Raw genomic sequence first — 25,002 nt, 5'->3', positions numbered from 1 at the left:
AAATTCACAAGTAGCTTGTAAGGCCTGTTTGGCCAAATTTGAGTCAACATGAACACCATGGACTGCTTTTAAAATATCCAATCTCCATTAAAATGTCTGTTAAAACTGGTCTTCCAGCTTACGTTAATGGAAGGCAATCAATTGTCATTTAGTAAGCCAGCAAATAAAAAATATTATGGGAGTTCCAGGAACAAAGAAAGAAATGTCACAATTCTGATCTGGCAGTTGCGTTGCTCTAGCTGCTTTAATCCTGCATGGCACTAGAGGAATAGCTTGTGTTTAATGGAGCTCATCTGTTGAGAGAGATGATAACATCTGTGATAACCAAACTCGCTGCTCAGCGATTATAAAGACTGTATGTGAATCTGATGCACCAAGCCCCAAAACGGTTTGAAATTGTGTTGTGGGTGGCAGCATGCAAACAGGAACTCTCCCCAAGCTCTTATGCTGCAGCGAAGGATAAAACTGCACCCCACCCCCTCCATTACAATTGCACAATCAATGCACATGCTAATACACAAATTATTAATTAAGATATACACTTATTAAGGACCGTTCTCTTCATCAAGGCAGGCTCTAGGTCTTTTGCTGGTGAGGCATGTCCCTGCTGCTGTTTTAAAGATTCAATTGATCCACACTTCATTTATGCCAAGAAGCTCTGCTGCAGTAAAGCTTTTGCACTGGTGTTCATCTGAATCTACTGTATGCGAGTCGAGGGCTGCATGCTGACTCTCTAGGAGGGGAGATGCCGGATCTGCACCGAGGTGCACAAGCACATTTGCTGTCAGGTTGTAGAGGGAATATATTCACATTGAAATACAAAATGAATACATTTAGTGGGGTTAGATTCTTGGTTGTATATGTAAATGTACTGTATATAGTTGTATTATTATTTTATTTATATTATTATTAGTACTATTATGCATTTAATTAATTAATCTTCAAAGTAGTAGAAATTACAAATTTTGCTATCGGTGGGGACTTACGAGCTACTTATTTTTATTCTTTAACCATCAATTTTACCTTCATACGAACACACATACATGTAGGCTACGAATGCAATAAATGCATGAAATGTTTAAGTTAAATATTTTGATAGCAATCTATAGTATAAGATATGTTTAATGGACTGAAGTTGAATTATATGTATCAAAATTCTTAGGCATCAAAATGTGTAATTTATCGTGCTCTATACTACATTTCTATATAGGAGTCGTAAAAGCTGCAAATTGTGCGCTTCGGTGATTATTCTGAAGATTAAAGTGGTGACATCAGAAGCGTTGACACCAGCCGCTTTTCATTGGTTTAGTGCAAACGTGATGACATGAAAGGGAGTTGGAGCTCCAAGTATAAAACTCCAAGCAGGCGCACAAACACACGCAGCGCGCGGACTGAAGGACTGCATCACTGCTGCTCTTCTGCCGAATCCACCCTTCATCATCATACTCATTATCCAGCATGAGTGAGGTGAGCTTTCCTCATATACTAGAACCCCCGGTGCAGGATGCATCACTCTAATGTAACGAGCTAATTTCCTTAGGAGGAAATTATCTTTCTGTGTTGGGGAGACCTGAATATGTTACATTAAGACAATGCCTTGAACTTGCATTGATTGCAGTCTAATATTTCCCCGTTTGCGGAGTTTCCGCACGTGCTTTCTTCACTAAAACAGAAAAAAAAAAAACATTCGTTTTAAAAACTGAAATGGCATCCATTTATCAGAACAACGTGCTTATTAAAGCGAAGAAGAGAGCGACATATTGGGAATATTGTTATGTTGCATCTGCGCGCGCAGGCAGATTGTCGAATCAGCAATAACCACGCTTTGATTAACGATGCAACAAATGACTGCTGTCACTTAAGATTCGGCACTAAAGTGGGATGTCCCTGTGATTTTTATTGATAAGCGGCTAAATTTGCTCTAATTATCTTTAAATCGAATTAGCCTTGTAGTGTTTTGATGCATCAAATGCTTTTGCATAATAATGTTTGCATAAAAAAAAAATATAAATATGTATTTAGAATTAGTTGGAATTCTTGGAGTTTTGACGTGGGCTACTATGCACATGGAGCCACCACAGCACATTTTTAGCTGTCTGGACTCTTTTTCTGGCGGATCTTTTTGGGATTCATCTTTAAATCAGGACTGATTTTAAAATATTTGATTCTAAATCTTAAACACAGCTGTTTAGTAGGCTAATTCGTTCGGACCTTTTTAATACATTGAACTAGTTTACAGAAAAGGTGATCGGTCTGAGTTGTTTTCGAGTCAACAACACTGATTCATTGAACAGAGAATCGTTTCTTTGTGGACATGTCCGACTTGTAATCATCTGGGTTTAAAGCTCACTAACTCGATAAACCGAGAATCGTCTGGTTTTGTTTTTTTCCCCCCTGTAATTCCCCCTTCGTATCCCCACTGACAGCCTAAAATCCACTTTTCGCAATGGTCCATGATTCACAGAACTCACTGAACAGATATGACAAAGAGAAAGCAGTAATGTTAACAAATAAAAAGAACGTTCGTTTTAATGAAGAAAAAATAAGTAATAACACATTTTGCTATTGTATTTAGGTTCTAAATGGCTTACTGTGTTTGTTAATGAGCCTGATTCCTGGCTGCACTAAACTTAACTATTAGACATGAAAAGACAAACAACTATTTATATTCTTAACTGGGACGTTTTAGAACGCCTAATATGGTAGGGATCACATGATGCCGCAAGAACAGCTGATTTGTTTTTTTTAATTTAAATGTTCGAAAGAACAGATTTCAGAAATGATTCGGACTATTAGTACTACTACTAACCACCACTACTGCCTTGCACGCTCTCGTAATTCCCGGAGCCACTGCAGCATTAGTGGATGAGGAGCTGCTTCCCTTCCAACAGAAGCAGGAAATGTAGGAATGTTATATAAATTATCATTTTAATCTCGATTTAAAAACATGCCTGAACGTAGTGTTTGCTAAAAGAGCTCAGTAAGGCTTGTGGTGTACTTCACATCTTCAAACAAATCTGATGGTTAATGAACAGAGGAAAAGGAAGCACATGGAATCCAGAAATGCTGGATTGAGCAGGATAAGCAGGGAACTCCTCCATGCAGGTGCTGGTGGAGTAAGGACTTCATACAACAATTAAATAATATTATAGAGCTTCCCTTGACCTACGTTCTTCTCAAGAGCCATGCAACAGAGAGATTTTCACGGTCTCTTACAAATTAAGACTGGCTAGAGTGTTTGCATGTCCAGGAATATTGCTGGAATTCCAGAGATATTGGTGGAAACGAGGGAAAATGTTCCTATATATGCACGTATATCATAAAAAAATATCATAGATATGCTCATTATGGACTCAAAACAATATAATACAATATCTGGTATTTTATTCTTAAAGAATTAGCTAACCTGAAAATTAAATTTCTGCCTTTACTTCATGATGTTCAATAACTGTTTAATTTGATTTCTTCTGTGAATTGTAATGGAAGTTATTCTGGAATTTCTGGGGATAAAATGTGCAAATATAGCCATTCATAAATCGTCATTACTGTAAAATTATGTGCACAAGGAGAAAATACAAAAGCTTAGCTACTTCAGGAAGGGAAAAGCATTTTTAAGCAAAAACTTGAATTTTAGTTTCATGAATCATATAAACCTATTTTATAATACATTGAGACTCATTTTGGGGTTTGGTAGCCCCTAAGGTGCAAACCACGCTGAAATAACATGAGGGTGAGCAAATAATAATTTAATAAAGAGACTGCAGATCAAAACAGCTGTCCTGTTTACAAGAGTCTGTCTGAATTGGAGGGGGAGCATTAGGATTTTATATGTTTTGGAGTGTAATCTCTTATTCCTGAAATGGGATCTGTGACATTTATCTGATTAGATGCCTGAATCATTGTTTAAACAGGGATTTAATAAATATGCAGTTAAAATACACCGCACAGACTGATGAGATAAGACAAAGAGATCAGGATTAGGCAGAATCAGCGATGACCTCCACTGATGTTAGTATGGATTGATTGGTCTTTCCGACAATTGAGAGTGGAGAAATCACTTTCACTTTGTCTACTGCTACTGCTGTATATCAGTTAGCAAATCTGTACATAAAGCTACAGAATGCGAGTATGGTACAACCAAAAGGTCCAGATTTGGAGGGCAGACCAGAGTTTCAACTGCTGTCCACACAGAGATATTAAGCGGATTTGTAGATGACTTGTTTCGGTGTAGGATTATGTTACACAGGGTGGTTCTGGATCTGAACCATAATAGGGACCGTCTTCTGACATCTTGTATAAAGGATATCTTCAAGATCTCCTGGGAAGTTTGTGTGTGTGGATCTGAAGTCATAATTGCAGTGTGTTGTATAGTGGTCAAAATAAATTGAATAAGATTTCATGTGTTTTCTATTGTTTCATCTTACCAAGAGAAGTGGAGCATTCTTTTTGCTAAAAAAGAAAAGAAAAAGAAAATTCAAAAAATAAAAATAACTACTACTGAGAAATTTTGTTTTCTCGTTTTGTGTAAGAAATATTCAAAGATAAAAACTTATTCATCCGTTAATTTTTTCAGATAGTAGTTAAATACTTTTGCTTACCAATAAACATTTGTATGTACATTTATATGATAGTTTATATTAAAATTTTAATATGCTTACAAATAACCCCTTTCCAAAATAAAAGTTTAAAATGAAAGCTTTTAAAGAAATATAAGCTAAATATAATAGGAATTGTATCTTGTCCAATTTATTTTAATTTCTTAAGTTCATACAATTAAATGGTTGATTGTAGGAGCTATAGTTGCGTAGAATAGCCTACTTTTTATTTTTTTGCATTGCATTTATGATTATTTCTGGTTAAATTCTATGATATTACCCTATAGTGGGATTTTAAAGATGAATTCATCGCAGACTGTACAACTTTTTATCTTTTGTGCTACTATGTAAAATACAGTCTTGGCTTATTAGGCCATGTTGCTAATATCTGCAGTCTTTCATGGCTGGTAAAAGTACATCCGTTTCATTAATTAGACTGAAAGGTGATTTTGATATTGGTGTTGTATTTGCAGGAGTGTGGCTGCAGGGCTTAAAAAAATGTTGAAGATGTTCTGCAGAATGATGGTTACCATATGCAGAATAATTTGGTTACCCTCGTAAACCTAAACAGTGTGCTTGATCTATTTGGAGCTACATCTGAACTGAGCAGCTCCATGTGCTGTAGCTATGAACTTGACGGAGATCAAAAGCAACTTGTGGCCCCTCGAGGTGAAAAAAACTGGATGTAATCAGGCATGACAACTGATTTTTATACATTACGGCCGAAGCACGTCTGCATCTTCTACACGGATAAAGAGAAAATGCGCACTCGACTGTGCACAATGGGGAACCAGACTGCACACGCATAAACAACGACCCCCCCAAACGCGCTCCGCATGGCGGTCCGGGGCACACGGTTCTGTTCCTCCTGCTCGTTTATGTCTTCATCTTCCTCTCGCTGCATTAAACATCTGACGGCGCAGCACTAGATCTCAGATCCCGCATTGCACGGGAGCAGATTTACTGTTTATTTCCTTGGTCAGTTGCCCTGAGCAGACTCCATCAAACTCTCCTGCAACTCAGCACTGCACTCGTTTCCCTGATGTATCAGCAGTGTGTACACCATATTGAACAGCCTGTCAGAACCTGGAGCCATTATCGGCAGAAAGGAATTTGTGCCACTTGCTCCTCAGAAGAGGCTTGGGGTCTGAAGGGTTATTGATTCATGGAAAGCGGCTGTGTTGAAATACTGGCATAAGAAAGGATGGTTGGCAGACTGACGGTGTCGGTCTCACCTTTTTGAACCCCCAGTCTGCAGATTAAAGGGGTTTGTAAGTGAGTTACATCCACCCTTGAAGGACAGCGATGGGCAAATTTGAGCGTACAGCAATTCTGAGCCAGACACTCGCATGCAAATTTGATCTAGTTGCTGACACCAGAAGACAAGCCCAGTTCTTAAGCCAACCGCTTACAAAACCACTCCATCGTTTACCAGCTGACAATGCCTTTTGCCTCCAAATGATAAAGCAAATGACTAAAATCAGTTTAAAAATAACATTTAAACATTAGTTAAAAAGAAATCTTTAGAAGCAAGATATTAACCATGTAAAACCTGACTTATGAAATAAGAAATGTTTTTGAGCCTTTAGTCAAAATATTAAAATGGATATACAAAAAAAAGTTTTGCATCGGTTTTTTTGAGGATAATATTTTATACACCAGGGTTTAAAATCGCTCGTATAGTATGATATAGGAGAATATGGATTTCATATTCAGAGGAAACTGAAACTGAACAAAACATGCAATTTGGTGCAGCTGCTGCTATTTTTATGGCCAAAAGGTAAGATTAAATTATTATAGATTGTCATGTAAAATCAAAGATAAATTATTAAAGAGTTATTATAGATAGCTAAAACTAAAACTGAATTAAGACTTTAAAAAAAAAGACACATTTCTTTCTTTCAGCTAGTTGCCAAGGCAACATTCCTATTAATTGAGTTTAACTTGATGTATATGAAAAAAATTAAACACTAAAATAAAAATGGTAGATATCATAAAAACACTATAATACTAAAAAGTAAATAAACACTTAAAATGGAAAATATAAAAATATGAATAAAAACTATAGTATCTCGATGATACAGAATTATCACAACCTTATAGCAGTGTAACAAGACTATTTACATAAAATGCATATAAATATCTTCTAATGCAATGCAATGATGATTGAAAGGAAAAAAACAAAAAAACAAATAAAATTATATTATAGCACCTATATTTGATGCTTACATTTAAACCTGATTTTTCTTGAATATGATGCATGGATCATTGATTGCAGTTTTGATCATGGTGATAATTTAAAGGCCTTAGATGATGACGCATAGGGTTAAAACCTGTTTTCAGAAAATACATATTGTATAACGTCAGTCTTTCTTATCCCAGAGTGTCTTGTTTCATGCTTAAATGAGTATTTGATTTGCTGAGAAAAAAAAAAAAAAAAAAAAACTATGACGTGCATCTGGCTTTAGGGCCCCCATCATATTATATGATAGGCTGTATGAATATCTTCCAACATGTCAAATTGTAAAGTTTCGGATGTGATATGTTCCACTTTAAAGCTCATGAAACGGTCCCTCAGTCTCGGAGCCTGCTTCATAATGTCTGATGCATCACCTGTATCCGCTGTATGATGAATTACGTCCACTGTAATGTGTCTGCTGTTCATCACAGTCATGTTTGTGATTCACCATCCCTTCAAACCATAATCATTCTGACAACACGCACACAGATTTTGCTCGGATCCCCGGTAATCCCTCTAAACTGCCAGAGAGAGTCCGACCGCAGCTCTCTGCCCAGCCTCACCGCTTGAGCAGTAATCCCTGCAGTCACTGAACAGGATAGAAAGAGGGATGAATGAATGAAAGAAGGCATATTAGGGCAAGAGGAGGATTAGATGTGGATATAGAAAAAAAATAGACCATTAAAGAGTCCATGAAGAAGATTTTACCCATCACTTCTAGTGTCTGGCTCAAGTTTAAAGATGCCGTCTAGTTTCTACACAGTGTTCACTGCTCCCTACACACGGAGCAGTGGATATCAATAGAATTTGGTTGTTTGGTATTTTGAGTATGACGACAAAATATATATACACACAAAAATGTAATGTCAAATTAACATATTAACGCAAATTCAATTTAAGGGTATTAATTTTATTAACACACGATTAATGCAATGCACACTCTGTTTGAACCATGGCCTAGCCAATAGCTGGAGAGATGGAGATGCACAGTTTTACCAACTAGATTTAGGGACTTAAAAAAAAAGGTGCCTAGACACATCTAGGCCTTGGCAAGTCTTAAAATTTGGAAAATGAAACCTCAGATGAACAACATCACATAACATATCACACCCTGTTATTAATTATGACAAATGACAAAGTTAGGACACCCTATGAGCCTGTAGGTCTACTTTTAACAGAAGTAACCTTATCAGTCTCTTGGCATCATTCTGGAGGAATTTTGGCCCACTCTTTTCAATAATGTTGCTCCAGTTTATGTTGCTTCTCTAACTTTAGCTCACAGGTCACTTTAGAATACTTTGGTATACAGAGGAGTGGTCGATTCAATGACTGTCAGGTGCCTAGGTCCTATGGCTACAAAATAAACCCCAAATCATCAGCCTTCCACCAGCATGTGTGACTTTTGGTATGAGGTGTTTGTGCTGATGTGCTCTTTAGGTGTTCAACAAACATGGCGCTGTGCAATATGGCCAAACATCTTTACTTTGGTGACATTATTCTAGAAGTCTCATGCTTTGTGGAGATGCAACTTTGCAAACTTAAACCAAGCTGCCATGTTTTGTTTTGTTTTTTTAGATAGAAGAGGCTTTCTTCTGGCAAGCCTTCCAAACATGCCATACTTGGCATCTGATTGTACTGTCATGCACTGTCGGATATCGCCAAGTAGTAAGGCACGAGGACACAGGATTGCCAACAAAAAAAGGTTTTATTTTACCCAAAAATAAGAAAAAGGTCTCAGTTACAAAATAAATCAACTTGTTCTAACAAATAATCTAGCTAGACTTTAATAAAGTAAACAAAACAAGTTTTAATTCAATATAACGAAACTTAAGAAGAACTGAACTAAACAAAACTAACCCCCTAAATGAGACAACAGACAGGTATTTATCACAGACGGTGAGCTCACTTAAACAAGACAGGGGAAAACATACAATCAACACTTTATAAACCAACAAATTAGTTACAAGTTATCTAATCAAAGTAAATAGAGTAACAAACAAAACAATCTAATAATACAAAACAACAAATATTAATAATAAAAATAAATTGGAACCAATCAGAAATATAACTTCATTTCTTCACCCCCCCATGACATAGCATCCAGTTGGTATCGTCCAGTGGAATGCTCAGACCATAAATATTGACTGCCGCACTCGCCTCAGCCTTTTGTCAGTCAAGACCGCGATGACGGAAAGACGCACACCTGAGTCAACGCCATTCATCCAACCTCCATGCCACGGTAACTTAAACTCAAATAGAAACAAAGATAAGGAAACAGAAATAGTACAACGCAAGCCAGTAAGTGTGCACTCCAAACCAACGAACGAAGTACTAACATGTATAAATAAAGCTTTGCAATTTGTCAAACAAAGTCTGTGTAGTGATTTTCTTATACATAAACCTTAAATTCTATACTATAAATTCAAATATAAATGAATAATAAAAAGGAAGAAAATAACTATCAGTATGTAAATGAATATATGTATCGTGAATGAATGCGGGAAAAGAACTATCAGTATGTGAATGAATGTATGTATCATGAATGAATGCGTTGATGTTACCCTGATCAATGTGTGGCCACAGGTTCCACACACTTTATTATGTAAAGGGGGGGTGAAATGCTCGTTTTCACTCAATATCCTGTTAATCTTGAGTACCTATAGAGTAGTACTGCATCCTTCATAACTCCAAAAAGTCTTTAGTTTTATTATATTCATAAGAGAAAGATAGTCTGTACCGATTTTTCCCGGAAAAACACGACTGGCTGGAGGCGTGACGTGTGGGCGGAGCTAAAGAATCACGAGCGCGAGTAAGCTTTTGCATTGAGAGCATGTGGAAGCTGTGACATTACCGTGAGGAAAAACCATCATCCAAAACAAACCATGGCTAACATTCAGATTCAGCCGTTTATTTATGATCCAGAATCAGATCCAGAGGCTGAAACTGAATGAGAGCAGCAGCAACAACGACTCGCTCCGAGCGGGGCTCGCACCCGGATCTCCGATGGGAGGGGACGCACTAACAAGGAGGCAGAGATATTTGAAGCAGTTTTACTCACCGCCTGCAGTTCCAACACACGATCGTGACCCTTTTTCGTTGGGATTGCATCATCCTTAAGAAATAAACGATACGCAAATCCGTCGCCAAACTGGGCCTTGTTTGTAAAACAAGCATCTTCGAAATGCAGGGAACAAACAAAAACACTTGCACAACTCCGTTGATGCTCTGTTAAAATAAACTCCATCCAGTGGTTCCTTAATGCTGTTTTTTTATTTGGTAATCTGTGCAGGGTTGTCTTGCCCTGGCAACCAAAAACACACTTCTTTTGTGACTTTTCGCGACGCTCTCGCTCTGATCAGTGAAGTCTGTTGTGCTCTCATTGCTCTGCTATACGGGAGCGTGCGCTCTTCCGGCAGAAGTGCCCTTAGGACCCACATAAGGTAATTCCGCTCCATCTAACACACAGAGCCATACTCGAAAAAAACGTTCCGAAACTTGTGACAAAAATTAAGTTGTACGTTTGAAGGAGTATTTTTGTTCCCAAAATACTCCTTCAAACGTACAACTTAATTTTTGAAACTTTGTCCATGTTTAGCATGGGAACCCAACTCTTTAACGGTGTAAAAAACTCAGTATGCATGAAATAGCATTTCACCCCCCCTTTAACATGTTAACTGAGGCCTGTAGAGTCTGCAATGAAGTTCTTGGGTTGTCTGCCATTTCTCTGAGTGTTAAATGGTCAGAACCTGGGCTGAATTTCCTAGGACGTCCACTCTTGGGAGGATTTGTATCTGTTTTAAATGTCTACCACTTCAGAATAAACTTCCTCACTGTAGAATGATGGACTTCAAATTGTTTGGATTACTCCTCCCAGATTGATGGCAGCAACAATTGCTTCTCTAAGATCATTGCTGATGTCTTTCCTCTTTGGCATCGTGTTAAAAAACATCTGAAGGCTCCAGATCAGCAAACTGTCAAAATCTCTGCTTTTATGGAGCTGCTCGCTCTTGCTGATGGTCAGTTAGTCAAAGGCATTTGATTAGCAGAGCCTGACTGCTACTTAGCCTCTTAATTCCCATGTTAACACCATGACACATATGCCTTTTCCATCTTGGCTAAATACATAATGACATTGTGCAACATGTCATGTGTTTTTGTGTGACCCTGGACCACAAAACCAGTCATAAGTCACTGGGGTATATTTGTAGCAATAGCCAAAAATACTTTGTATGGGTCAAAACAATCAGTTTTTCTTTTACGCCAAAAATCTCCAGTTCCATGGAGATTTTTTTGTAAATGTCCTACCATAAATATATCAAAAATTAATTTGATTAGTAATATGCATTGCTAAGAACTTCATTTGGACAACTTTAAAGGTGATTTTCTCAATATTTAGATTTTTTTGCACCCTCATATTCCAGATATCCATATAGTTGTATCTCGGCCAAATGTTGTCCAATACTAACAAACCATATATCAATGGGAATCTTATTTATTCTGCTTTCAGATAATGAAAGATTGAGGTCCAGGGTCACATATTATGTATACCTGAAACACATTTTAGTGATAAATTATGAATTCTGCAATGTTTAATGATAAACTGTACATCTATTTTTTTATAACCATTGAATTCATAATTATTTGAATTTAATAAAAACAATTTTTTAAGATAATATTTGTTTTTGTAGTACTGAGGTGGCACATAGTGACTGGTGGGTCAAATTTCTGTGGTTAAGTGTGATATTAACAAACTTTGGACTGGTGCTCCACGTTTTGAAATCTCTCATAAGATGGCGGATGGGGCGAACGGGGTGTGCTTCACTTTTCTGACTTGTTCTGTGGGGTGGCACAATCTTCCTGCCACAGTAGTGTGCTGCGTGAAGGGTGGGGGCATGTGTCGGGGCAGAAGGAAATCCCCCTGCAGTGGCGGGGAAAGGGAGGCGCGTGGTGGGAGACACCTGAAGGCAGGCTGCTGCCACCGCTAATGTCGCTAAATATTTGATGATGAGTCCATGCAGTCGCTATCATTAGTCTTGCTTGGATTATCTCAGCAGGAAAAATCAATTCCATTACCGCAAAATTCATGTACAGGTTGGTGGAAAAGGAAACCGTATGCTTATGTACATGTAACAAGACAGCCAATAAAAGCAGCTGCCAATCATTTGTACTGGAGTGTGATTAGCTATTCTATTCTTTCTCTGTTTTCCAGTTTTTTCCCCCTGATTTCTTGCTCTTGTTCTGTTTTCCCCATCGTAATGTTTATTCATTAGGCTTGTTGAACAATAAAACAGTCACCGCTTTCTAGAACATTGTATGCCTCAGTGCTAGTGCGATTCCTGAAGATAATATTGTAAATCACACAAATTCTTCTGCTTTGAGCAGCAAATTATTTTAGCCGAGTCGTAAACCGAGTTCAGAAGACACCAGAGTGAAACACCCTGATATACGACTTCATATCAATATGCAAATTTGCTCTGGCACAAGAATAACTGACATTTCAGAAAGTTATTAAGTAAATTGGCATGGAAACTGATATATGGATATCTAGTCAAAATAACTAAATAAAAATGTTCAACTGGGGAACGCCCTAATCACCCTAGCAACCACCTAGAAACATGCACTCCACTCAGTTTTATCAGCCAAATAATTTAAATAAAAAAATAGATACAAATCTATTATTATATACACCAAGTTAAATAATTATTAATTTAACAATTATATATGCACACTCGTACACCAATATTCATTAAATGTAATATACATTTTCACTTTTTTAGCAAATAACATTGAATTAAACATGATATTTAAGTAATTTCTTATATACATGTGTGTGTGTGTGTGTGTGTGTTTATAATTTTAAGTTTATAATTGAGAAACATTTTATATTTAATTTTTTATTCTTTTTATAATAATGCAGTTGTATATGTACAATTTAATAATAAATATTTTTTATATATTATTTTTTTATATTTATTTTAAAATAATTATTTATCGTTTTCTTTATTATGTTCACCAGTGGACCGATAAAATTATAAATTAAGCGATTGGATCGGAGATGCAAGATTGTCATTTAATATATACATTTTGTTTGTCCAATAGAATTCGTTTTTCTTGATAATTTTCTTGTTGGTCATTATTTAATTCAAGTAGTTAGCTGCAATTAGCAATGCTGCATGCCTTCTTTTTCATTTGTTGACTGAATTTGACTATGAATATTGTTAAATTGTTAAATACAAGAAATTTCTGTGCCAAAAAAAAACTTATTTAACCATTAGTAATTAGTGGCAAGCCATCTTCAACACATTTACATTTATTAAATTTTTTTTTTTTTTGACTGCAGTTAATATGAATTCTATGGAATACAAGAAGTTTTTGCGCCAAAAATACATTGTGATTCGTTCCAGCAATGAGATCTGCTTGGAGATAATCATTTATGGAATCAGCAGCATGTGGTTTCACACATTCATCAGTTCAGTATTTACGTCCTGCAGTGTTTTCTGGTGGCGAGACGCTCAAATAAAAGCCACCTTATGAGTTCCCATCCTCCAGCCTGTTTCCTACATGCAGTCGAGCATCTGTTAGCCTTCAAATATGACGCATCGGATCCCAGTCCCCCCCCCCCCCATCTTTAGCCGTCTGTGTCCTAGTTGTGTGTTTCTCCCTTAAATTCTTAATAGATGTTGAGAACAGCATGGAAGCCTTTCCAAGTTCTCGAGCTGCCAAATGAATCCAAAATAGCTCTCCAAATGGCTTCAAATAAAAAAAAGGAATACTTTTTTTAATTCCTCAGTTGTTTTAATGCAACAAGAATTTGGGAGAGATATCAAATTTGCTGCTTTCTTAAAATTTAATCATTAGTGGAGAGAATTTGATTTATTTGGGGTGGTGTTGGCGCAGTGGATAAGACATGCCTTTGGTGTGAGAGACCCAGGTTCGAATCCACTGAGACACCAATGTGTCCCCGAGCACGACACTTAACCCCTAGTTGCTCCAGAGGCATGTGACCTCTGACATATATAGCAATTGTAAGTCGCTTTGGATAAAAGTGTCAGCTAAATGAATAAATGTATATGTACTCACTGTTGGTAAACATATATATATATATATATTTTTTTTTTTTTTTTTTTTGAAAACCAGAAGAATGTCCATAAATCACTTTTGAGCGGGTTGCTGTCAGCGTTTGGTTAAATGATAGTCTGTAAATGGGGTTTCAAACACATTTCTATTAATTAGTGAATCCAGCTGTCAGAGTGAGTGGAAATAAATGAGGTTCTTCATTAGTGTCGCAGCAGTGCATGCTCAAGCTCCTTCTGAAGGGCACTGGTGTGCTGAGCTCAGGGCATCTCTGCAGCAGCCGGTTCAATTCACTGCAAAGTTTGCGAAGTCTGCAGAAGTCTGCGAGTCTGAACACCTGAGTCATGCTCGACATTAAAGACCAAGTAAAAGGGTTTTTAATACATATTTTTACATGCTGTAATTCTCATCCGCTACAGCCCTTTGGGTCCGAGCATGTTTGTCCACTGAGAAGCAGCAAACATCCTGTTCTCTTAAATTTTTAATTGCCCCGTGATGTACACCTGGGTTTCATTGCCAATCCTTGCTTCACTGCAGCTAATACAGTTTATGATCGCAATCATCGTTTTCATCAATATGGGGAAGGCATATGGCGGTAGAGAGGAAGAGAACGAGGAGGGTGAAAACACTTCATTCAGCTCGCCGCTTCCAAATGGAGCCGGTGTTTATGCATTAACTAATTATTTCTTGGAGTCATTCTCTTATTAATGTGATTTGGTGTCCCTGCTTTTCTTTCGGATAACTAAGATTGTCATTTGCTTTGTTGAACTGCAGAGGTGAGCCCGGCAGTGCCAGCTAACAGGGAATGTTGGCTAACATTCTGGAAAGGTTCTTTTAAAATTATGAACAAATGTTCTTCCAGTAATGTTAGTTGAACTTTTATTCAAAGTTAGTGGTTTTTAATAGTGTCCTCAAAATGTCCAAAACAAAAACATTTATAGATTGGTCAAGGATTTAGTTGGATGTTTATCTGACATTTTTAAAATGTTAATTTCTTTTTTTTTTTCAAATGTTTAAAAGTAACATTCCCACAATGTTTTAAAAATGATAATGTCACTGAATGTTAGCTAATGTTCGCAAAACCAGGAAAACCATTTTTTAAACATTTTTTAAAAATGTTTCAGTGAACATTCAACGGTAACAATCCCATAATGTTTGCATTAGTGATTTAATTTAATGGACATTTTGAACATTGGGAGAACTTTAAAAAAAAATTACATTCATAACTTTAAGAGCAAAATTTGTTACAACGGTTGTATTTTTCCTGATATACAGAATATTATACCGGTGTTGTTTTTGTTAACTAAAAAATAAAACTAATATGATTTTCTGTAACTGAAATCAAGCTAAAATAATGTAATATAGAAACCCTTAACTTTAAAAATGTTTTAGTACTCACTAAAATAAATTATTTGAAAGGGTTATTTCACCCAAAAATTCTATCATGAATTACTCACCCTCATGTCGTTCTAAACCTCCGCTCATCTTTGGTACTCTTGATAATGGCAGCAGACGATGTGCAGGAAAGAAAAACATTGTTTGACAAAGTCGTTAAAGTTTTTTTTTGTTGTTGTTTTTTTTTACACAAAGTGTTGAGCAACTGATGTCACATGGACTATTTTAATGATGTCCTTACTACGTTTCTGGGTATTGGAACACTTCAGTTGTGTCACTGTCTATGGAGGGTCAGGGAGCTCTCGGATTTCACCAAAAATATTTTTTTGTGTGTTACAAATATGAACGATAGTTTTAGGTAAACTATTCCTTTTAATACAAGTTTTAAAATTATTAAAACTGTAATAAAATAAAATTCCTATATAGAAATATTTTATAACAAAACAAAACAAGTACATAAAATTACATTACAACAAAAACTGAAAATGAAATAAAAAGTCTAATTTTAATTCTTAATAACAGTAGGCCTGTCAATATTACTAAAATAACACTGATCAAAACATAATTTGAGTAACAGATTTCTGTAAAGTAAACCCTTGCCTTCATAGATAGCTGGGTGCCAGGTGAACTGGCTTGCCTTAAATTGGCTATGCTCAGATGTCCATCTTAGCTAAATAAATTGAATAAAATCTCTCTCTCGCCCTTATTTGACCACACTCAGACAACACTGCTGTCTGTCACTTCACTCCAATTAATGCGTTTGTTTGTGCCTCCCCAGAGCCCAATGTAATAATCCAAGTTAAATGGCATTAGCTCGGAGTCTGTGTGGTTTGAGAGTGTCAGGATGGAGGGATGTTACCCTGCTGATATTGATTCTGACAGAAAATGTCTCCCTCTGCTCCTCACTCCAGAGTTTCTTCACATAAACAGGATTAGAAACAGGAGAGCGTTCCTCTGCAGTGAGGAGATTTCCCTCATTTCACCCCTTCTCAAGCAGAAACTGAAGCGGGGCGGGGTTTGTACCTACAGCACAGTTAGAAATGGGTTTTGAAAATGAGAAGTGTTGGAGCAGAATAAACTGCCCTGACATACATTAATTCATCCTGACCGTTTTACCACGATACATGATTTTAATTCTTACCAGCAACGACCAACGAGTCACAGGACACTTTGTCAGCAGATTTTCTAGGTCCATGGTGTTAAGATGGACGGCCCCCCCACAGTAAAATTTGATCGGTCCAAAACTCTGCACTATGCAGCGGTACATTAAACAATAAAATATTCTTATTGGCTGGGATTGTATCACTTTGTGCAGACAATTAGTTATTAGATTATGCTTTAAGAAAATACTATTTCAGTCTTTTGCCTTTAGAATTAAATTAACTGTGTTACCTGCCTTTTCTTCGTAATTTTAATAAAAAAATTTTTTAAGTTTCATAGTATTTCATTCCAGTGTAGTATTTTCATGTAAAACTAAATCTGATTATAAAAAAAAAAAAAAAAAAAAAAAAAATGCATTCAAAAACAGCCATATATTCTGATTAATTTTCTTCTGTTGTAACACTGATATAGGACATATTATAGGGATATTCAATTGGAATTTTTGTTTCGAATGATTATATTTAGTGTTCTTAAATTCTACGTGTATGTTTTTAAATATCATTAAAGCTGCAGTAGGGAACTTTTGACGCTCTAGCGGTTAATAAACAGAACTGCTTGCGTCTTGTGGAAGAACATCGTAGCCGGAACTACTTCTCTCTGTTTATGTCTATGAAGAATCACAAAGGTACTGGGTTACTCCGGCGCGGTACCCCCGAAGCAATCTAAAATTGTCAGAATATAAATACTTATTATAGGTGCACCCTAGTGATTCAGGACAAGCCAAAAACACGGTTTGGAAAATGGATTCATGGTGTACTCGCTTATTATGTTCATTTTTCTACATTTTGAACACAAACAAAGTTACGGACCGCAGCTCTGATTGGTTGTTTTTTACCGGGCGCGCATTACTTTCTGCAAATGGCAATAGGACCACTGGGAGGAGCCAGAGGAGCTTGATTTTTTCACAGTTTATCTATCTCATATTCTACTGTCAGGACATAATGACAGGTTTAATAAATATGTAAAAAATATATTTTTACAAAAGTTCCCTACAGCACCTTTAAGACAAAACTAACTTAAATGTAAAGATGGGAACCTTAATGCTCAAATGTCAGTTTCTGCATCAAGTCAATCTGAATACCTGTATTGATTTTTTTTTTACATAACTTTCTAATATTTCCTCCTGAATCAACATTGAACTGACTCGAGCTGAATAATGACACTATTGTCCTCTGTTGATCTGCTGCTGAATATTTGTTTTATAATTGAAGTTTACAGTTATTGACCTGAACTGAAATAACATTGAACAGACTTGAGCTAGACAATGACACTATCGTCTTGTTAAAGCTGCTTTACAGCAGATTCCACATTTATTCTCTTATTTTTCGGTTTAATATTGTGCAGCTTAACTTGTGCTCACATTTCAGCATCTATTTAATTTCTCAAGCTTTAATCATGAAATGTAGCACCGAGTTCAACTCTCTACGCTGTATGACATTTCAAGTGACTAATTTATGCAGCAGCGCCCTTCACAATCCTCACAACAGCCACAAAACTATACGCTACCCCATCCAGCAGGATGACTTATTTGCATCGGCTCCTTAATGCAAAGCAATAAAAAGAGCATTTTGTATTTGGGCAACGTGAAGGGTTCACAGATTTTCCCCTGCCAAACATTCTTATGCAAAATTCCACACGTTTCTCAGAGCCTGTAAGACAAAGATAGAACCGAACGCAAGAGGATTGATTGAGGTAGAAGGAGACAGAGAGACTAATATGATTAAATTGTGCCTGTGTGTGTGGAATAATCCTTGTGCATATAATGACATGCTTTCCACCGTAACCAGATCCATACAGAATGCCAACAGCAGAAAACGAACGGCACACACACACACGGAAGATTGCTTTAGCGTCAGAGCATCAAAGCTCTTCTGAAGTGTTTGAAATTCATTGTACATACAGAGTTATTAATTCAGGATATGAAAGCACTAAATTGTGATCAGCTAATGAGACAGAAAACTGACATCTTCAATGCCTGTCTATTCATTCATCAGCTATACGAGATTTCTTCAATAGATCCACAGACATTAATCTCGGTTCTATTTTTGTTTGTTTATAGAGACAAGAATCCGGATCAGCTGGAAACATCAAACCCTCAGGTGGACAAGGTAGAATTCACTACTCCACTCCCTATTATCTGGATAAACTCAAGACCAGAGAGTCTTTTGCAAGTTTGCATTACTTTTCCTTCTCTCTTACACAGTGGAGACAATATTTGTAGAAAATGCAATATGATTTATGTTTGAAGGTAAGTGTAGATTAATAAAGTGTGCAATTAAAGGAATGTATCTCACAGAAATGAAATTGTCAATATTTACTCAGCCTTGTGTTGTTTTAAGTTAAATTAAAAATGTTCTTACTGTTATGGTAACACATCATCATCACGTTCTGATCACATGAATAAAAAGAATGTAAGTACTGTTGGAAACCTTTAAACACTTCGAATGCATTAACTAACAATGAAGTAAAGGGATAGTTCACCCAAAACTGAAAATCACCCTCAAGCCATCCTAGGTGTATGATTTTCTTCTTTCAGACAAATACAGTCGGAGTTACATTGAAACATGTCCTGAACTCCTGGCGCTAGTGTGTCAGTGAGTAGTGGTCAAGATTTTCAAGCAAAATAAAGTTCATGCATCCATTATAAAAAATTACTCCTCAAGGCTAATAAAAGCCTTCTGAAGTGAATAAATGTGTTTGTATAAGAAAATAATTTTATAAATAAAGCTCAATCTCTAGCTTCCACTAACTGTCGTATGTGCATTCATAAGAGTAGCATTCCAGCCGATGACGTACAGGAGATACATAAAAAAAAAGTAATAATAAATCCCTTAAATTTATGGGAAAAAAAAGACAGCTGTGGATGCCAGAATGACATTTAAATACCTTAATTTCATTAGCTGATATAAATGTTAATATACCAACCTATTGAAGTACTAAAACTGTTTTATACCTTTTTAATACACTGAAAACCACCAAAAGCATGTGGTGATGAGAAAGTAACATGATGAACAAAAGCAAGCAAGTAGCTTTTAAATATTAACATAGATAGAAGGTGCACACTGTCATTCACACAAACACTAAACACCATCATGGTAACACATGTGAAACTGGAATGCAATAAAAATTAGCTGAACAACATTAGATCTAACATACAACCCTACACAACTGATAAGAAAAAACTAAGAAACATTTATTTTATTTCTACAAAAAAAAACAAAATTGGAAATTGGAAATAAGGGAATGTCACTTAGCTTGAAGCCAGTGGGGCTGTCTGTAAGAGCAGGTCCAGTCTAGTCAAACCAGGTATAGGAAAGAGTATTGTACATCCATGCAGGTTGCGTGTGTGCTTGTGGGAACAGATACATAGAGTTTTAGTTTACCAATAAACAGTGCTAAATAAAGTACAAGGTAACCACAATGTTCCATCAACTGCACATTAAATAACTAAAGCACATGCCTAAACGAGAACTATAGATTAAGCATGAAAATGAACACATTTAGGTGAAACTTAAGTCATACAAAATAATGTTTAAGCATCAAACAAATGCACTTACATGGTCAATTACACACACTCAGGAAAAACACAGAATGAAAGGAGTGAAGCTCAGTCCTGCACAGTACGACCACATCCAACAAAGAAGCCTAATCGGTGGACACAGGTGCAGCTAATAAAGTCTGTGAGATCATTCTAACTGGCTTGAGATTGGGTGAGGGGAGCTTGGGGCTAACTGGGAACTGAACAGACTGTGGTCTGACACTGCTTTGAGGGAGCAGTTTATGAACACAAAAACTCAACAAAACACACTTTACAACGTTTACCATTAAATGCATGGTTGTTAATTACAGTGTAGGCATTGCAGAAGCTCTGGTGAGAATATACTAGTCTCGTGAGAACTAAATTTTACAGCAAAACTTGTATTACATCAAAATCCTTGGACACTTCTTTACAAATCCCAGTGGGATTCAGTTAAAGTGGGCTTACCTTTCACCTTTAGTTATCATACACAAATTCAGCTTTAAATATTGACACAATTAAAGTTAATTTAAAGTGTTTAGAGAACACAGACAGAAAAACATTTTTACATATGGTTACCATTTTAAATGTTCTTATTTGTTTTCGACTTTTTGTCGTTGCTTGTGTTATAGTCACATTTTTAACATTGTAGAGCTCATTAAGTTAATATTCTGATTTCTGAAAATTCTTATACTTAGATTTAATCAAATTTAATGTCAGCACTACATGATCTTTCAGCTGTTTGGTATTTCACACATGAATTGAGATGAGGATTTACACATGAATATTTTACTCAGAACTCGTTGGATATATATTAGGATTTGTTTGCTCAGTATGTTGTTGAAATGATTTGTCTGATGATAAGTGTTAATAAATCATGTGTTTTTAATTATAAATAAGTGATGGTCCACTTTACCAGACCAATACCCACTTTACCATAACCTTCAGTAACTCCATACTGAAATCTCAAAAAAAAAAAAAAAAAAAAAGGTATCTAAATTACGTTTTACAAAAAGTGGCCCACTTTACCTGCAGTCACCCTACTTCTAATGCACAGCCTGTGTTTTGTTTTGCTCTCTCCAATGTACTTCTGTGTTCGTTACTTCTTACGCTACAATTACATCCTATCATCCTCTGGAACGTCACTCTCTCATGAATGCACGTATGACAGTTAGCATAAGCTAGAGATTACCGTTTATTAAATTTTTAATATGAATATTTTTTTTACACAAATGCTTCGCTTCTACTTCAGAAGGCCATTATGTAGTCCCCAGGGCCATATGGAGTACTTTTTTATGATAGATGAATGTACTTTATTTTGCTTTAAAATCTCAGCCATCACTCTAATCACTCACTATTATTATAAAGCTTGAAAGAGCCAGGATATTGTTTGAATATAACTCAGATTGTATTCATCTGAAAGAAGAAAATCATAACATAGGATGGCTTGAGGGTGAGTTAGTTTCCTCTTTAAAAGTCATTTGACATTTGACATTAACATAAGAGGGATTTTACATTTGAGACATTTGTTTTAGTATTTAATAATCTTTATTAACGTTACTTAATAAATACAACTGTTTATTGTTGGTTCATTTTATGTCTTGACTATTAAAACTATCACCAGATAGAGATTTTAATTTTAATAATGCATTAAATGCAAGTTCAATAAATGTATTTTTGGAAACACTTCACTTAAATCCTTTATGTATAATGCATTATAAAAGTAGTTTCAATGGATTAATTATGGCTTGTGATGCACCTTATACTGCAAAGTACAATCTTGTGAATAATTGAAACCACAGTTAATACATTATGTAATACTTATCAATTCATTGTTACACTGTGTATTTTAAATTCGGTTAATTTAATGTATTACAACCAATATTATGAATAATTATAATGCATTATACCATTCAATAATCCTTTATAATGCATTATACATAAAGACTTTAAGTAAAGTGTTACCTTACTGTAAAGTGTTTACGGTAACGTACCTTCCTCAAAAAAAAAAAAAAAAAAAAGTTTATTTATTTTCTAAAAATGCAAATATAATACACTTAATTTTTTTACTTAAAGACATATAAGTTAAGAACAACATTAAAGGGAGTAAATGATGACAGAACTTTTCATTTTTGATTACGGTAGTCCTTTAATTTCAGAAATACCATATGTACCATACCAATGCCATAAAAGAACCATTTTTGGTTCCCCAAATAACCTTTCAATGAACAATTCTCAAAAGATCAAATTTTTTTCTAAGTGTAAAGAACCTTTTAATAATCTAAGGAATAACATTTTCCACTATAAAGAACCTTGTGCAATTGAACATTTTCATGGATGTAAAAGGTTCTTCATCAAACGACTGATGTCACTAAAGAAACCTTTATTTTTAAGAGTGTGTATATTTTCATGTCGAGCAGCTACTGCAAAGCACAAAGGTCTATGTAAAGGTCAAACCTGTTCAACTATAGAAAGTAGAGTCAAGCCTGACTACAGAACTGCAGCAGAAATCCAGTGCATAATATCGATCCAATACACAATGTGTCGTTCCCACAGACCCCTCCAAGAAGGACGTCCCAGCTGAGGACATTGACATCGACATGGGTGCCCCCGAGACGGAGAAGGCAGCCGTCGCCATCCAATCACAGTTCAGAAAGTTCCAGAAGAAGAAGCAGGCGGTGAAATCATAGTTGTGCCCATGCAGGGCATCCCTGGCCCGGCGCGGGTCCAATGGTTCCATTAGGGCAGGGAGTTGCATGTCAGATAAACTGCACTGTTCTCGGGTGGGGGGTCATGGGTTGACTGGGGATGTGGGTGGGGGCAGATGAGAGGTGAAGAGGCAATTTGCCTTTTGCTATCATATGTGAGGATTAAAATGTGATATTCTGGTTCCCACTAGTACATAGATTTTTTCAGAACAATACTTTCCTTTGATAATAGTTTTGTTATTTTTTTTGATAAATACGAACAGATCCATCATTAATGTCAAAGTGTTTGAAAATATCCACCTTAAAGTGTTAACCAATTGCGTGACAGTATTTCCTCTGTTTAAGACCAGAAACCAGGGGTATTTATGGTCAAATGATCAAGAATGATGCTCAAGGAAATATCCTGAATGGCATCTTATTAAGATTCACTCAGACTTATTTAATCTTTCACCTATGTTGTGTTTTTTGTCTGTTTAGATGAACTGATATTGTGTTTGTGGTTTATCATTGTTTATCATTAACCAAGTCAGTGTTTATGTCAGAAAGCAGTATATTGTACTATTCCTGAAACAAACTGTTGGAAATAATCGTATGCGAACTCAATAAATATTGGGATGACCTCAATGACTGATGGGGTATTTTGCCGTATTTTTAATGCCATTTGCTTACCTTTCAACACTGGCTGCGTCCAAAAGCTTACAAATATCAAAAGGTTGTCCAGTGTTTGCATAACATCATACTTAATTTCGTTTTTGAAGGAAGCATAACCTATCCTTTAGGTTTTAAGACTTTGATATGCCAAATTCTTGTATATTTCTGTTTTTTTATTCAGCACTGGTTCAAGAAGAAGACGCAAGCAATATATCTTATTAACCGTTCTCGCACATGCATTTTCCCAGCCAAATCTGGAGGAAAGATTTGAGAAAGTCTATTTGGAAAAACTCAGGCACTGCTTCCCCCAAAGATGTCAGAAATTCAAATGGCTTGGAAATAAAATAAGCGCAAAGTGTTAAAAGTACAAAATACACAAATACGTTATTGCAAGCATGTCACATTTTTACAGATAGTCTTGAACACTTGGACCCAATAAGTAGACAAGGGGAGAGACTGATATTTGAAATGGACACCAAACAAACACAAAACCGTCCTGTTACAGTGTGACAAGTACAAATTGTATAAATAAAGCTATGTAAAAACTTTACATGCATTTTTACAACACTATTTTAAGCCTCTCACATATGTTAAAATAATTGTTCAGTGATCTGTTCGTTTTCAAGATCTTTTTTTTGAATGCTTGGAACAAATAAGTAGGCTACGGTGGTCAAGTGGAGAGACTGATATTTGAAATTGATATCAAACAAACACAAAACTATTCTGATACTATAACCAATATTACAACAACAGCATATCTTGGTTCAGTGAAACTCAGCAAAACTGATGCTACTCGCGTGTTGAGCAGAAACAAAACCTCGACGTCCGTTTCAGGCCTTCCCGCTCGTCCCTCCAGGCAGGTAACTCTTTGTTTTTCTAGTTCTATTCATTTGACCTCTTCCTCTTTACTAATGCCTCAGCTATTTCTCTTTCTACAGACTTTTTACAACAATCCTCCCGCGTGCTCACACTTTCTTCACCATCAATAAACGTCGTTTGTTGCTGCTTTTTCTCAAACACAGTTGTTTGTTTTGGTGTTGATTAAAAAAAAAAAAAAATCTGTAGTTTCTGGTTTACTGCACCTTTAAACATCCCAGGCGCTAGTTTTTGTGCATTTTTTAATGAATAAAGCGTAGGCTATAATACAATCACACTGTACGTTTTTTCCCAACTTTTGGAAAAATAAATGTTGTCTTTAAAATAAAGATTTTACGTTGTAAATACGCGATAAGTAGATGACCTTATTTACTGCGTCAGATTAATGCATCCTAAAATCCATCCTAGCGAATTTAAAGTCAGATTCATTTGAGTGAATTTATTAGGAAAACTCTCTCTCTCTCTCTCTCTCTCTCTCTAATGTGTATGAAAAGTGCGAATCATTCGGAATCGTTTCTTTCAGACTGTTCTGAAAAGATGACTTATTCAAGTTTAAATCAGTAGGCTATATCTTGGACATAAAACAGGACATTTTTCGAGTTCTATATTTAGTGTAAATTTAATCTTTTAAAATTTAGTTTTAATTGGGGTTGGCAATTAATGCAAAAACCCTCACTGGTATAATTATGAATTGTAATTCATTAATAGTCATTATTACTGAATTAATAATTGGGGAATTCAGGAAATTGCTAAATCCTTTACAAATCCCATACCTAAGACATTGAA

General features: G+C 36.0%; 1 protein-coding gene across 1 annotated transcript; it reads left to right on the top strand.

The window, feature by feature from the left end:
* The first annotated feature begins 1,343 nt into the window (after positions 1-1,343).
* On the top strand, positions 1,344-23,316 carry pcp4a (Purkinje cell protein 4a). Its single transcript, XM_026273996.1, has 3 exons — positions 1,344-1,467; positions 18,524-18,572; positions 22,538-23,316. The coding sequence occupies exons 1-3, from the start codon at positions 1,459-1,461 to the stop codon at positions 22,669-22,671; spliced, it is 192 nt and encodes a 63-aa protein (XP_026129781.1). The 5' UTR covers positions 1,344-1,458; the 3' UTR covers positions 22,672-23,316.
* The last annotated feature ends 1,686 nt before the right edge of the window (positions 23,317-25,002 follow it).

Source organism: Carassius auratus, chromosome 10 (genome assembly GCF_003368295.1).
Source record: "Carassius auratus strain Wakin chromosome 10, ASM336829v1, whole genome shotgun sequence".
Taxonomy (NCBI): Eukaryota; Metazoa; Chordata; class Actinopteri; order Cypriniformes; family Cyprinidae; genus Carassius; species Carassius auratus.
This window is presented reverse-complemented; position numbering and strand designations above follow the sequence as displayed.